The sequence below is a fragment of the Plutella xylostella genome, chromosome 6, assembly GCF_932276165.1.
Source record: "Plutella xylostella chromosome 6, ilPluXylo3.1, whole genome shotgun sequence".
NCBI lineage: Eukaryota > Metazoa > Arthropoda > Insecta > Lepidoptera > Plutellidae > Plutella > Plutella xylostella.
In genome coordinates, this window is record NC_063986.1 from 10155247 (window position 1) to 10172992 (window position 17746).

Below are 17746 nucleotides of genomic sequence, written 5' to 3' on the forward strand. Positions count from 1 at the left end.
TGCTCGCTGCAGTAGCTCGACAGTTCATCACCAAAGCATGTGCCAGGGTGGGCGTTATAGTCACCGAGCATAAACGCCGAAGCGACATCATTGTCCTCTATTACTGCACTTATTTTCCCCAGAACGTCCGAGAAGTCCTGAAGATTATCAACACAGTTGGTAGGCATGTACACAGAAAACACTATGAACGAACGTTCATCAACACATATTTTAATCGCCGCCACTCTATCACTGGAGCATTCTATCACCGATACATCGGGAAACGTAGACTTGCGCCACATGAGGGCCACGCCGCCGTAAGGTCTTCCTCGAAGGACTCCCGCTGACGTGTCCACCGATGATTTGGCTGTACTGTTGAAATCATCGTCAATTTCATTCATAAAATTGAGCTCGTGAGGCAGAAGCCACGTCTCCTGCAATGCTATTACATCAAAACTCCCACACAGTTCTCGGATATGTGGAAGAGCCCTTTTGATGTATTTGCAGTTGAAAGATACCAATTTGATTTTAGATATTGTACTATCCATGATTAAATTATTTTGCTGTCTTCGCTGTCCATGACGCTTCACGGAACCTCCGGTACATGACACCCTCCGGCCAGAATTCTGCTGATAGGTAGGTATTTAATTTACTACGGGGTACAGTGACTTTAAAGGAATTAAAATTCGTTTCTTGCTTCTGCTGCAGTAACTCGACGTTAACGCATTGCTCGCCCATGTCAGATATGTGCTCCTTCAGGTGCTCGACAGTACTCGACTTTTTAAGTCTAGAAACGTAAATCGCCGAAGTCATGTCCGCTACTTGTATTTTAGTAGACATCTTGTAATATACCCCCCCTGTAGTGACGCTTCGAACTCTAACCTACCTATTTAAGACGTATTTTTCGCCCTAACTAAACTGAAACGAACTGAAGAGAAGTCTTGTAACGGTATACGTGTTTTGCATTATTCGTTTGGCCAATACGTGATCGTCTAGCATAGCGGTTAGGACTCTACATTGCCGAAGTAACTCAAGTTCTTTTAGGAGGTTGAGAGAATCCCTACCCTAGCACTAATCCCTAGAACCCTAGTTCATAATCCCTAGTTTATCTAATTTTTAGGACAACAGAACAAAGCTCAAGCAATAGTTATTTCTTAAAAAATATACATAATTGAGAGTGATTTAAAAATATATATTATATATATATAAAAAAAAGGGTTTTTAATTTGAATAGAAGGTGCGCCCCGCCTCGCACACCCTATGAAGGACGACCAGATCTGTCCACCAGACCCATCTACCTTCTCTAGCCCACTGGCTCTATTCAAACTGTTTTTTTTGTCAGTCAGTCAAAGCCTAGGAAAGGATCTATTGATTGGGATCCAGATGATGTTAATAATATTTTATTCAGCTTCACAATTCAGCACGGATATCTCCTGAGCCTACTTAAGTATTTATTCGACACGGATATTTCCTGAGTCTACTTATGCATTTATTCGACACGGACACTTCCTGAGTCTACTTAATGTATCAATAATGTGTAATAGTTATTCGGCACGGATAGTTCCTGAGCCTACTTCTGTATCCATAATAAGCAATAATTATTCGGCACGGATATTTCCTGAGCCTACTCTTGTATTTTCGACACGGATATTCCCTGAATCTACTTATACATTTATTCGACACGGATATTTCCTGAGTCTACTCATGTGTATCGTCACAGTACAATGTCTTCCAATAATGGACATAATTAGAATATAATTACTATCTCCCATTTCAGCTTGTGTCAAGAGCAATCACTCAAATGTATCTCTATATTGTAGATCTCAGAGTTATGTGACAATTAATATTTTATCGATGCTGGCTTGTGTCTACCATGGTACCTACAAGTTGTTCAAGGTGGTTTCCCTGCCTCTAATTAACTTCATCACAGTCAAGCTCAACATTACTTATTAATAACTAACTGTCATCATCTCCTCCTGTATATGGTATGTATATTGGTCAGTTTGTAAGAAGAATCCAATTCAGCAACTGCTTTCCTTTACCCAAGCTGATAAGAAGTCATTTCAATTTATTTATCGGTAGTAAGTAACTCATGTACTATGAAAATATTTTCCTATCTTATTCCAAACTTAGTAAATTTTATTTAGAATAGAATACAGTTGAAACTCTTACGGTCGCCAATCGCCTCAATGACCCTAATTATAAATTTTGTTTAATATTATCAACATCTTATCCAAACCCAAATCAATAATTATTAATATTAGCAGAATTAAAGGAGGATAATAAGTATAATAAATTATTACTAATCACTTCATATGTAAAAGTTGTCATGGTCACAGTCAATAATATATAGCCAATGATATCCATTTAACCTTCAAAAGTAAAATTGCATGAATATTCACTATGGAAATATTTATTTTATCTTTTCCAAATATTTCAGTTAACTTAAAATAGTGTTAGTGCTCCTATGGCCGCCATCCAACACATTGACCCTACGGGTATAAGTATCTAATTGAAGGTATTTATTTTATTTAATCAGACAAGTAGATCACTTTAGTAAAAGTAAAGTTGGTGCTCAACTAGGTCGGCAACTGACTCATTGACCCTATTATTTATTAATTTTGTTTAATATTCTTAACATCTTTTCCAAAGCAAAATCAATCTTTATTTATATTAATAAAAGGGTATAATGCAGGTTTTTAAGTATTATAAATTATCATTAACTTGCTGAATATATAAGAATTGTCTTAGTCACAGTCAGTCAGGTACAAGTTATGGCCAATATAACCATTGAATAAAAGGAATACTTACTAAATTACATGAATTCTATTCTGTTTTCTGATACATAACTAGTAATTGAGGTACTGAAGTAAATACCTATTGAATTCCAATAAAGCAAACTTTACATACTTAGGTGGGTAAGTAAATACCAAAATCATATCTATCACATCAATGAGTAAGAGGCCTAGATCCACTAACTATACATCAATAACATTCACCACACATGAGATACAAAAGGATAGCATGTTTTCAATTCAATAACCTACTCTCCCACAGTCTAAACCTAACTGCTTAGCATCTAAGTGGTTTGAAGATGAAATGCATTTTATACAACCCCACATTTTACACAATGTTCCTAGTATCAAGTACCTAGTAAGTAAGTATAAATTAAGAATCTGGGTTTCTTAGTTCTGAACTAATGTTTTGAAAGTAGATTTATTTTGCAAACAATACAACACTTAAATGTTTGTTGGTTTTGTTGCTGCCTAATTGTTAAGTATGGTTTTTTCTTTTATGATAAACAATACTTCAAATACCTGAATTTACCAAGTGTAGCTAAACCCATAATAAAACCATAGAGAATCATTAAACTAGTGAATCATACAAGTACACACAATAATTATTCAAGTAGAAACATAGTATTTTATGAAAATATGGTCCGGCCAATTTTCATCCCGGTGGAAAAATGTTTAAAATCATTTCAAATATTAAGAATACAAGTAATAAGTAATGTTTATAATAACCACTCTTAGAGAATCAAAGTAGGTTGAGCTAGCTGTAGATTTTAAATTACTTAAGTACTAAATAGGAATGCTGATTCAAATAAGAATATAATTTTGCTAAATAGATTCATAGCTTAATATGAATAACCTGAAGCATATTCTTCATTCTGGTTTCAAGACTGAATAGATAAGTACATGCTTACATGAGAACTAGATGGAGTTGGTAGAAATAAGTTTATATAGTGTATCTCAGGAGATAAGTAAATAAGTACCGACTACCTAGGAATATGAATCTTCTTGTAACCTAAACAATTTCAGAATGATCTAATATGTTACCTAATAGATTTACTTAAATTGCAAGCACTTATCACTGAATAGGATTCCACATAATTATGTTATATATCTGATGAATCATCCATTATTATTACTTAGGTACTTATTCAGATTGTTGTGCAAGCCTAGTAAGGTTGTAAACCAAATATGTTGGAACATAGGTTATGATCCACCACAATGAAACATAGGTACACCTAATGGTCTGTATTATGCTAATTACTGTTCTTTACTGGGTATGCAAAGACTGCTGGGTGAAACAATTTCAGGTAGATAGATTGCTGTGAGTAAAAGTAACATACTTAAATACTTGACTCATTAGCCATCATCTCAATAGAACATACTATTCAATATCTGTACTATATTGATATAAGTAACTAAGTTTATTCCTTCCAGGTAAACAAACATAGCTTGATGAAACAAGTGGGGTAATTTTCCCATAGTCGAATGTAGGTACTTATGCTTGTAAATTGATTGTTTTATGTGATAGAATCTTTAAGGCTGATTGATGAAGTAAAAGGTGGTTTCCTTGGGTCTCTCCTAATAAACCTAGGTACCCTAGCAGCCTTCAATTTCAAAATGGCCAAGATGCTGAACAATTAATAATGGGGAACAAGTGGATTTTAGGTTATGGAAATATTCGAATTTTGAAACCAGAACAAAATAAATAGATATTTTGATATTATGAATGGAGTGGAATATAGATAATAATATGCTGTGATACCTCGAAATAGTGGTTATTATAAAATCCAATCGACACTTAGCTGAGGTTCCTTGTTGCGCCGCCGCCGGCTGGTCGAAGCTGCAATCCACCGTATCCACATACTTATAAAAATACATTCTCTATCCCCTTTTCCCTTTAAATAAAACTCTAAAATGCAAAGGCTTGATGTTATCACACGAAATCCCGCGGGAAGACCAAAGGCGAGTTTTCTTCCCGAAATCTATTTATAGCCTCTCCTGACCATCGACGCCCTTTTTCTTTTTTTTTCTTTTCTTTTTCCGGTTCATCCATCGAACTTTATCGATTCAACTCCATCCCCAAGATCCTAGACTACAGGTGGCGCCACTGAGCTAGACAATAACACAACTATTAAATATTTTTAAGGTAATAAACCGATGGACTATTGTTCTATAATTATTGATAATTAATATTATTATTATTTAACTAGTATTTACTAATTTCAAGTCCTGATTCGATTAATTAGAACTAAAAGATACTCAGTTGAGCGTCAAGGAGGCGTAGTACGTAAAGTGTCGCGTAAATTAGTGTTGTGCAAATCTGATCCTCATAATAATAACTTATCACTATGGCGTCATTCATTTCAATAATCAAACAATAATTAACAGAGCCGTATAAACGGTTGAAACATAATATAACCGAATCTAGTATGATATCTCTTTAAACTCTAAGCGTCAACAATAAGACTTGTACTTATTCTAGGTATCTGTCGATTCGAACGACACAACACCCCCCGAACATTACCATATAAGGAAATGCGTCATCGAGTCTAACCCAATAGATGGCACTAGTGTGGCATTTCTACATCTCGGTATGGTTGTGTTTTCCAACCAGCGTAGTCTTATTTTGCTTATAATAAAAATTTCGCCCATCTATACATAAATATTGTAATAATGTATAAGTCTGCTACGGACGGACTATGTTCCGTTACAACCACCCCCTAAATTTTTAGGAAATGCAATTGGATAAAAATTTACCTATCTAAGACTTATACATTATACATGAATAACGGTACATGAAAATAACAAACTAATATCAGAACCTTACAATACAAATAAGTTTCGTTACAACCACCCCCTAAATTTTTAGGAAATGCAATTAGATAAAAATTTACCTACTTAACTTGATAGACAATGATAACTCTATATATTAGTGAAGGTGATAAACCCCAATACTCTCATATTAAATTTACTTAATTCATAGTATTGTAACCAGTGTTTTATTGTCACTTAGTAATATTAAAACCAGGATATTCGAGGTAACAGTCGCTGTACCCTTCGCTATCTCGAATATGCAACGAGTTCGAGGCCCCCTACTGCAGATAGATGCCACCCACTCGGCCAGCGCACCCAATGAGGACAACAAAGGTGTCATTACCCGACAGGCGTGCACATAATCAATCCTATCAGGCAACTCATTTGATAACTCTCTTATAAGAATTCATCAAACGCCTTATATGTTTCTCAGTGATTTCTCCATACGATCGATGCATTGGGTGAATTGCTTACTGTTTTCTTCCCAATGTCTTTGCAATTAAGAAAAGAACCTAAGTAACAAAGTTAAACTAAATACTTGAGTTGAGACCCATATCCCCTCTCAAATATGTGATCGATTAGAGCCCACACTGTAGATCCTCACCGAATGTCCAGTCAAGCAGACACCATCTACGACACAGGTATCATTATCCAATAGGCTTACACTATCAGTAGTCCTGTTGAACAACTCATTCGATAGCCCCCTTATAGAAGCTCACCAAATGCCCTATGTGCCTATCAGTGGTTTACCCGAATCGTTTTACTTTTCTACTTGGATTAACTCCACTTCAACACCTTCACAACACTTTTATCAACAGAATTTTGTAAGGTAAATTTAAGAATCCCTGGGTCTTATCACCTTCAGCATTTACTAAACCTACCTAGCTTTATGTAAACCTGTAAGCTATAGTGACAACAGGATAAAAGTTTATAAGAAAAACAAATAACTGAACGAAACTTTTAACGAAAAGAAATGCATCTCTGGAAGTACTTCTTAATTATAGCTTAGTTACGTAAATATTAATTAATAAATTACGGCACACTAAAATTGTAACCAGTGGTAAGCGTAGACAAAGTATTCGAGATAACAGTCGTTGTGCCCTTCGCTACCTCGAACACGGAACAACTTCGAATCCCCCACTGCAGATTAATATCGCCCCACCAAACCAGCACTCCCGCGAAGGCGACAAAAGTATCATTATTCAAGAGGCTTGTATTTTTAGCCTAATGAATAACTCATCTGATAGCCCCCTTATAGAAGCTCACCAGACGCTCTATATGTCTCACAGTACTTTCTTAGAACGATCGGCGCATTGAGTGACATTTAAATTAGTTCCTCCTCAATGTCTTTGTGATTTATGCAAATCAATAATAACTCATTAATGAAAAATATTTGAGTTGAGATCCAAAGTCACACTATTCCCTTCTCAAATATGAGATCGTTGAAAGCCCGCACTGTAGACCATCGCAGAAAGTCTTAGTCGGTCGAGACAATAAAAACGACAAAGATATCATTATCCAATAAGCAATGCTACTAGATAACTCATTTGATAGCCCCCTTATAGAAGCTCGGCAAATGTCTTATATGCCTATCAGTAGTTTATCCGAACTGTTCAGCAGTAGGTATGTATTTAAAAACCATCACTTATCACCTTCACAAAAAAATATATATTATAAAATGTAATCTATCACGGTAAAGTTATTAAGTATAGGAAGAAGTACTCCAAAACTACATTCCATTTCATTACCATACCAAAGTATAGTCACCGACATTAGCGCGCCCAAAAGTATAAAATTTACAGGGCCAATGAATAAATGACACGGTTACACGGTGTGACCATCATCACTGTACCTTCAGATAACCTGTACCTAAACTTAAATCCAAGTAGAAACTTATTTACTATCCCTCTTGTGTAAGTCAATTAATTAGTAAAATCAATTAGTTATTTAAAGGAGTGCAATGAGAATTTAAATCAGCTATACTCAACCTGCGGCCCGCGTACAATGACTTAAACGTGTTTGTGGCCCTTACATAAAAAAGGTTGAGTACCAATGATTTAAATGGTGTATCACCCCCAAAATTAAACAACTCTAAAATATTTATCTATGTTGATGAAATACTTAGGTAAGTTAGGCACATTCGTTCACTCCAAGACAGTCAAATTTAAAATGCATTCAAATTGTCAAATAACCTAAGCTCTTATCTATTCCTGTAGATGAATACTCTCACCCCCACGTGTGTAACAACAGAACAATACTTAACCCACATTCACATCACGACCGTCTTTCCTATTTTATAGTATTGATTGACTCAATTCAATCACCTCACTACACTCTCATTCATAAACATTCCTACATTTTTAAACCATATTTACTAATTTTAAGACACACCCCCACTCACATATGTCACCTATTCCTAAACACACCCTACTGATGATGATGATGATTATAAAATTGGAGCAGCCCATATTTACTCACTTTAAGAGACACCCCCACTCTCTTATGTCACATATTCCTAAACACACCCTACTGATGATGATGATGATTATAAAATTGGAGCAGCCCATATTTACTCACTTTAAGAGACACCCCCACTCTCTTATGTCACCTATTCGTAAACACCCACTATTGATGATGATGATGATGATTATAAAATCGGAGCAGCCCTAAGGATACCTATTCTGTGACATTTACCTACTATTATGTTGAACCGCCCGATGATTATGAATCTTGGCCATCATAATCTAACACATCATTATAATCTAATACACATATTATAGTTTATAAAATATAGCATGAGCCCTTTAAAATATACCACGTTTGATTGACAGATCTTCCTGGTAGATGACTATCGACAAATAATTGTAAAATTTTACGTCGACTAAACCATTTGATTACCGACATAGCTGTCAAAACATGCAAGCTGAAGTGGCAGTGGGCTGGTCATATCTGCCGAAGAACCGATAACCGTTGGGGTAGACGAGTTCTCAAGTGGAGACCACGAACAGGCAAACGCAGCGTGGGACGCCCTCCTGCCCGCCGGACCGACGACCCTAGGCGGGTGGAGGGTAGTGGTTGGATGAGGAAGGCCGAGGACCGAGTGTTGTGGCGCTCCTTGGGAGAGGCCTATGTCCAGCAGTGGACGATTATTGGCTGATGATGAAACCATTTGACTTTGACTTTGACTTATGCCTGCTAAATAAAGTTGGGTTTCCCTTGAAAGCGAAGAAGTGACAAATAAAATGTATGGATTTGACAGCTGTCATTCTAATCAAGCTATTTTTAAAGAACTGTAACATACATTCACTAGGCTCACCCCCACTATCTTATGCCTTCCAGCTTCCTCTCCTGGGAACAGTCCTAAACACCCCCTATATGTGATGACGACATTGAAGTAACCCTATGAATACCTATTTGTGTGTAACTTTTAATCTAATGATGTTACGGCCGATGATGATGATGAACCCAAGCCACCCTAATTTAACACATTGATAAAATCAGATATAAGTAAGTATGTAAATACGAACATAGTTTCCTTCACTAGCTCATTTTATTTACACCGTAATCTTATCATTCCTCTATCTCATAATATCCCTAATGTCGTGCACATTATTCACAATATCAATCCATACTCAATCGCACCTACACGCAATTAGCAATCCAGTACCTCTACTATATGTAGCTAGCACGCACTCACGCGCAGCCTGTATTTAGGTATACACTGCAGGACACGAACCTCCTCCAATTCCCCAACAACAGAGAGCCACCTCCACAATCTCCATGCACATAAATTTAACACCACAACACACATTGAACACCAAAACCCGAGGATCGAACTCGAGACAGTAGTCAAGGTCACTATCCACCACAACATTCGGTAGTGTAGCCAGCTAAGTATTCACATACATGTGGAAACATAAGATCATAATATCATAACCTCTCTTTCTCCACATGCTAGGTATCGATTTCCCCCTCCTAGTTCCAATTATATACCTAATTACCTATACCTGCGTATTAGCAAAACGCATACCTACTACATACATGCCATTGAAGTAGATACAACGAAAGGAGTGACATATCCACTGTACCCAACACACGAACAGTGCCTCCGACATCGGCAAACAGCCACCGACAACTGATCCCACTACATAATCTTTTAACCACGGTGACAATCACTGGAGCTGGACAGCTGTTTGTCACTGACATTATAATAAGAAGTAACATTACCTATCATTGCCTAATTAAATAGGTACATACATGAAGGTCATTGAACCTGTACAAAACAGTCTTTAATTTTGTCGACACGAATGCGGTAACTATATACATATTCAGTTAACCCCACGAAAGCTGAATATACTATTACTTACTAAAATCCACAAAACTCATAACAATAATATTCGCTAAACTTATAACAGCCCTTTCCTTTGTCCGCAAGGTACCTACACGTCAGGTACCTAGAACTCACCTACATCCATACCAAATTCATGACACCAATCCCCTTCTATCGTGGGTAAAAGTCACCTTGACATAAGACCCAACACTAATCCTATCTTTTCTATGCTGGCAAAATTTATTTGTCATACATAACTAATTCTCATTACACCCCTTTCTCTAGCGTTGAAAGTATAAATATATCAGCATATAAACATACACCAAACCTATAACAACACTCTTCCTTTATGGTTTAATTAAACCCACATAACGGACTACCTAAATAAATGAGTAAGAAAATTATACAATGCAAAATATTTTAATATGTATACCAGCGCCACCTGTGTTAAAACTCTTGAACTGCAATTAATCATTGATATCTACAGGTTCGAACATCAAATACAGCTAGCTAACTTCTTCCTGTTGTATCCTTATTTACCGTTTATTTAAAGGTAAGTAGAAGTATAAAATAACAGTAGACAGACAGTACACTTGGAATTAAACCTAAAATCGGATGCACACAATCAAAATAAATTTGCCATGAGTAGATATATCTCATCCGCCGCTGTGAAACTGACACTTATTAAATGTGTCAACTATCTACCTATAATATGTGTATATGTATGTATAAATAACAAAAAAAATCTATTCCCTAGACAATCGTAGTCGTAGAAAATTAAATAGGTAAACAAGTACTTAGGTACTTACTAAAGTTTGCATTCACCAAAACATCTGTTAGTTATAGCTACCTACCACGCTAACTTCGAACGGTCTTTGACCTTACTAGTTTATTCTCGTTTACTTAGTAGGTACCTACTTTATTTTACTATAGGTACCCCTTTTCCTTTATTAATTTAATGAAATAATTACAGAAAATGACGCAACATCCATGCGCCAAACCTACCAGTTTCAAGTGCACCATGGTAAGATCGGTATAAATGAACCATGTAAAGTGTGCGCAGCTTCTAAATCACAATGTCATGTCTTTACCAAAATAATAATGACAGGACGCTACCTATAACCTATTTGATTGTTTTACTAATGCATTTGTAGGCAACCTACACGTATTTTAAGCACACTAAGTTTGAATGTAACAAATTTGTATACAGTAGGGTAAAAGTACCACATATCGGCACTTCAAATGTTTCAAGCAAAATGTATACAAGTATACAAATATTATGCTAAGTTTTTTTTTTTTTTTTATTTTATGTAAAGGGTAAAGTTACCAGTTATTGACCTTTTAAATGGTTCAAACAAAATGTATTACCTAAGTGTACACATTATATTATTATTTTTTTTTTTTTAAATGCCTATTTTATTGTACGCCTACACATATGATTTTTCTATTAACGTTTTCTCTCAATCTCCTTCCGTTTCACGGCAACAATTGTAGGCTAAAAGCCTTTTAAGTTTTTGAATAATGCAAAACACAAATAAAATAACGTTCCTAATAACCCGATCCTGTTTCTAATAATTCTAATCACCCTATCCTGGTCTACGGCATATCAATTGTAATATACCCCCCCTGTAGTGACGCTTCGAACTCTAACCTACCTATTTAAGACGTATTTTTCGCCCTAACTAAACTGAAACGAACTGAAGAGAAGTCTTGTAACGGTATACGTGTTTTGCATTATTCGTTTGGCCAATACGTGATCGTCTAGCATAGCGGTTAGGACTCTACATTGCCGAAGTAACTCAAGTTCTTTTAGGAGGTTGAGAGAATCCCTACCCTAGCACTAATCCCTAGAACCCTAGTTCATAATCCCTAGTTTATCTAATTTTTAGGACAACAGAACAAAGCTCAAGCAATAGTTATTTCTTAAAAAATATACATAATTGAGAGTGATTTAAAAATATATATTATATATATATAAAAAAAAGGGTTTTTAATTTGAATAGAAGGTGCGCCCCGCCTCGCACACCCTATGAAGGACGACCAGATCTGTCCACCAGACCCATCTACCTTCTCTAGCCCACTGGCTCTATTCAAACTGTTTTTTTTGTCAGTCAGTCAAAGCCTAGGAAAGGATCTATTGATTGGGATCCAGATGATGTTAATAATATTTTATTCAGCTTCACAATTCAGCACGGATATCTCCTGAGCCTACTTAAGTATTTATTCGACACGGATATTTCCTGAGTCTACTTATGCATTTATTCGACACGGACACTTCCTGAGTCTACTTAATGTATCAATAATGTGTAATAGTTATTCGGCACGGATAGTTCCTGAGCCTACTTCTGTATCCATAATAAGCAATAATTATTCGGCACGGATATTTCCTGAGCCTACTCTTGTATTTTCGACACGGATATTCCCTGAATCTACTTATACATTTATTCGACACGGATATTTCCTGAGTCTACTCATGTGTATCGTCACAGTACAATGTCTTCCAATAATGGACATAATTAGAATATAATTACTATCTCCCATTTCAGCTTGTGTCAAGAGCAATCACTCAAATGTATCTCTATATTGTAGATCTCAGAGTTATGTGACAATTAATATTTTATCGATGCTGGCTTGTGTCTACCATGGTACCTACAAGTTGTTCAAGGTGGTTTCCCTGCCTCTAATTAACTTCATCACAGTCAAGCTCAACATTACTTATTAATAACTAACTGTCATCATCTCCTCCTGTATATGGTATGTATATTGGTCAGTTTGTAAGAAGAATCCAATTCAGCAACTGCTTTCCTTTACCCAAGCTGATAAGAAGTCATTTCAATTTATTTATCGGTAGTAAGTAACTCATGTACTATGAAAATATTTTCCTATCTTATTCCAAACTTAGTAAATTTTATTTAGAATAGAATACAGTTGAAACTCTTACGGTCGCCAATCGCCTCAATGACCCTAATTATAAATTTTGTTTAATATTATCAACATCTTATCCAAACCCAAATCAATAATTATTAATATTAGCAGAATTAAAGGAGGATAATAAGTATAATAAATTATTACTAATCACTTCATATGTAAAAGTTGTCATGGTCACAGTCAATAATATATAGCCAATGATATCCATTTAACCTTCAAAAGTAAAATTGCATGAATATTCACTATGGAAATATTTATTTTATCTTTTCCAAATATTTCAGTTAACTTAAAATAGTGTTAGTGCTCCTATGGCCGCCATCCAACACATTGACCCTACGGGTATAAGTATCTAATTGAAGGTATTTATTTTATTTAATCAGACAAGTAGATCACTTTAGTAAAAGTAAAGTTGGTGCTCAACTAGGTCGGCAACTGACTCATTGACCCTATTATTTATTAATTTTGTTTAATATTCTTAACATCTTTTCCAAAGCAAAATCAATCTTTATTTATATTAATAAAAGGGTATAATGCAGGTTTTTAAGTATTATAAATTATCATTAACTTGCTGAATATATAAGAATTGTCTTAGTCACAGTCAGTCAGGTACAAGTTATGGCCAATATAACCATTGAATAAAAGGAATACTTACTAAATTACATGAATTCTATTCTGTTTTCTGATACATAACTAGTAATTGAGGTACTGAAGTAAATACCTATTGAATTCCAATAAAGCAAACTTTACATACTTAGGTGGGTAAGTAAATACCAAAATCATATCTATCACATCAATGAGTAAGAGGCCTAGATCCACTAACTATACATCAATAACATTCACCACACATGAGATACAAAAGGATAGCATGTTTTCAATTCAATAACCTACTCTCCCACAGTCTAAACCTAACTGCTTAGCATCTAAGTGGTTTGAAGATGAAATGCATTTTATACAACCCCACATTTTACACAATGTTCCTAGTATCAAGTACCTAGTAAGTAAGTATAAATTAAGAATCTGGGTTTCTTAGTTCTGAACTAATGTTTTGAAAGTAGATTTATTTTGCAAACAATACAACACTTAAATGTTTGTTGGTTTTGTTGCTGCCTAATTGTTAAGTATGGTTTTTTCTTTTATGATAAACAATACTTCAAATACCTGAATTTACCAAGTGTAGCTAAACCCATAATAAAACCATAGAGAATCATTAAACTAGTGAATCATACAAGTACACACAATAATTATTCAAGTAGAAACATAGTATTTTATGAAAATATGGTCCGGCCAATTTTCATCCCGGTGGAAAAATGTTTAAAATCATTTCAAATATTAAGAATACAAGTAATAAGTAATGTTTATAATAACCACTCTTAGAGAATCAAAGTAGGTTGAGCTAGCTGTAGATTTTAAATTACTTAAGTACTAAATAGGAATGCTGATTCAAATAAGAATATAATTTTGCTAAATAGATTCATAGCTTAATATGAATAACCTGAAGCATATTCTTCATTCTGGTTTCAAGACTGAATAGATAAGTACATGCTTACATGAGAACTAGATGGAGTTGGTAGAAATAAGTTTATATAGTGTATCTCAGGAGATAAGTAAATAAGTACCGACTACCTAGGAATATGAATCTTCTTGTAACCTAAACAATTTCAGAATGATCTAATATGTTACCTAATAGATTTACTTAAATTGCAAGCACTTATCACTGAATAGGATTCCACATAATTATGTTATATATCTGATGAATCATCCATTATTATTACTTAGGTACTTATTCAGATTGTTGTGCAAGCCTAGTAAGGTTGTAAACCAAATATGTTGGAACATAGGTTATGATCCACCACAATGAAACATAGGTACACCTAATGGTCTGTATTATGCTAATTACTGTTCTTTACTGGGTATGCAAAGACTGCTGGGTGAAACAATTTCAGGTAGATAGATTGCTGTGAGTAAAAGTAACATACTTAAATACTTGACTCATTAGCCATCATCTCAATAGAACATACTATTCAATATCTGTACTATATTGATATAAGTAACTAAGTTTATTCCTTCCAGGTAAACAAACATAGCTTGATGAAACAAGTGGGGTAATTTTCCCATAGTCGAATGTAGGTACTTATGCTTGTAAATTGATTGTTTTATGTGATAGAATCTTTAAGGCTGATTGATGAAGTAAAAGGTGGTTTCCTTGGGTCTCTCCTAATAAACCTAGGTACCCTAGCAGCCTTCAATTTCAAAATGGCCAAGATGCTGAACAATTAATAATGGGGAACAAGTGGATTTTAGGTTATGGAAATATTCGAATTTTGAAACCAGAACAAAATAAATAGATATTTTGATATTATGAATGGAGTGGAATATAGATAATAATATGCTGTGATACCTCGAAATAGTGGTTATTATAAAATCCAATCGACACTTAGCTGAGGTTCCTTGTTGCGCCGCCGCCGGCTGGTCGAAGCTGCAATCCACCGTATCCACATACTTATAAAAATACATTCTCTATCCCCTTTTCCCTTTAAATAAAACTCTAAAATGCAAAGGCTTGATGTTATCACACGAAATCCCGCGGGAAGACCAAAGGCGAGTTTTCTTCCCGAAATCTATTTATAGCCTCTCCTGACCATCGACGCCCTTTTTCTTTTTTTTTCTTTTCTTTTTCCGGTTCATCCATCGAACTTTATCGATTCAACTCCATCCCCAAGATCCTAGACTACAGGTGGCGCCACTGAGCTAGACAATAACACAACTATTAAATATTTTTAAGGTAATAAACCGATGGACTATTGTTCTATAATTATTGATAATTAATATTATTATTATTTAACTAGTATTTACTAATTTCAAGTCCTGATTCGATTAATTAGAACTAAAAGATACTCAGTTGAGCGTCAAGGAGGCGTAGTACGTAAAGTGTCGCGTAAATTAGTGTTGTGCAAATCTGATCCTCATAATAATAACTTATCACTATGGCGTCATTCATTTCAATAATCAAACAATAATTAACAGAGCCGTATAAACGGTTGAAACATAATATAACCGAATCTAGTATGATATCTCTTTAAACTCTAAGCGTCAACAATAAGACTTGTACTTATTCTAGGTATCTGTCGATTCGAACGACACAACACCCCCCGAACATTACCATATAAGGAAATGCGTCATCGAGTCTAACCCAATAGATGGCACTAGTGTGGCATTTCTACATCTCGGTATGGTTGTGTTTTCCAACCAGCGTAGTCTTATTTTGCTTATAATAAAAATTTCGCCCATCTATACATAAATATTGTAATAATGTATAAGTCTGCTACGGACGGACTATGTTCCGTTACAATCTGTGCGGTACCAATCATGTTACTGTTTTTTGGTTTGCTTCGCTTCTTACGCTCAACGAGTATGAAGCTATCGTCGTGTTTATTTACAGCAGTCCGACGGGTCGGTTTCGCTTGCGTCTGCGCGGGCCGCAGGGCGATGTCGCGGTAGGTCGGCGTGTGGACCGGTTCCGCTCTTATCTCCGCACTCGCTATCGGTGACGATTGCGACAGCCGCCCGCTATTTACATTATTTTTGGTGGATTCATTTAATTTCGTCTTACAGTCTTCCCGTTGTTGTAGCCTAGGCCTAGGTTTTGAGTACTGCCTATTGGGCGTATCTGTTTGCATTTCCGGCATAGTCGTATAAGATTTTAAATTATTTATATCCGTGTATACTTTCGTCTCAAACAATGTCATCTCCGACTTGGAGATCGTGTCATTACGTAAACTATGCAGTTCATTTTTCAATAAAACTAGGTCTTTCAGTAGCCTTGTGACGTCCACATGATCGAACGACACGGGAGGCAGTCGGTTCAGGTCCTGCGCCACGAAGATCGGCTGCAGCTCGGGGGCCGTCGCATGAAATAACTTAATGACATCCTTGATGTTCTTCTTGTTTTTTTCGTCCCCCTTTCTAGTAACGCATCTGTTACCATCAGGAAGACAGTCAAATAAGGTAGTTTTACCTGTCTCGATCTCTGCCTCCGTAAAGTTAGTCGCACATATTTGCACAATACTTAACTCGTCTAGTACGTCAATTTTATTTTGTATAAAAGTCAAAAACTCATTTATGACGATCTTTCTTGCCATTATTATTTAAATACACAGCATTCTCAGGAAATTGTTTAACTTTAGGTAGGTATACACCTTCGTGCGTAAATACGGCGCAAACGATAACCGGCTATGAGTGCGCGCGGAAGACTGAGCTGAATTAATGAGCAAAACACAGAGAAAAATTACAAAATTGATGAAATTTTGAAAGAAAATGGTCATATCGTGCTTCGCCTACCCCCATACCACCCGGAATTAAATCCTATTGAACTTGTGTGGCGGTACGTGAAAGGCGAGCTCGCAAGAACGTCGATTGACTCTAACTTAGATAAAGAGATAAAAGACTTAGAGTTGCTTTTCTCTAATTATTCGCCTGAAAAGTTGAGAAATTGTGACGACCATGTCATAAAAAATTAAGACGAATATTATAAATCTGATAGAGTATTTGACGATGTATTGGACAGGTATGTTATTGTTTATTTATAATTTAATGTAAATTAAACATAAAATATTATATGTGTAGGTACACTGAACTAATATGACTGGCGTACTCTAGTACATTATACTTCAAAGTAGGTATAATGTTTTTTGGTTTTTGTCTTAGATTTATAATTGAAGTTAATGAAAACGATGATGAAGATGAGGATGACGACGACGATGAACAAGTTCAAACAGAGAGTGAACATGAAAGTGACATGGAAATTGATTTATAAAATAAAACACTTTTACATAAATAAATTCAAATTGGTAGATATTCTGAAGGTAAACATCCAAATTTTAATGCTGTCAAACTATAAATT

At 35.4% G+C, this 17746-nt stretch overlaps 1 protein-coding gene across 1 annotated transcript; it reads right to left on the reverse strand.

Moving 5' to 3' along the window:
• Window positions 1–178: 178 nt before the first annotated feature.
• LOC125488624 lies at window positions 179–17094 on the reverse strand. Its single transcript, XM_048621677.1, has 2 exons — window positions 16197–17094; window positions 179–819 (listed from the first exon to the last, which is right to left on the reverse strand). The coding sequence occupies exons 1-2, from the start codon at window positions 16983–16985 to the stop codon at window positions 535–537; spliced, it is 1074 nt and encodes a 357-aa protein (XP_048477634.1). The 5' UTR covers window positions 16986–17094; the 3' UTR covers window positions 179–534.
• Between the last annotated feature and the right edge of the window lie 652 nt (window positions 17095–17746).

Coding starts and splice junctions, on each gene's coding strand:
- LOC125488624 (XM_048621677.1), bottom strand. CDS start 16,985: ATGGCAAGAAAGATCGTCATAAATGAGTTTTTGACTTTTATACAAAAT. Junction 820..16,196: donor ACATGATTGGTACCGCACAG/ATTGTAACGGAA, acceptor GTATATTACAAG/ATGTCTACTAAAATACAAGT.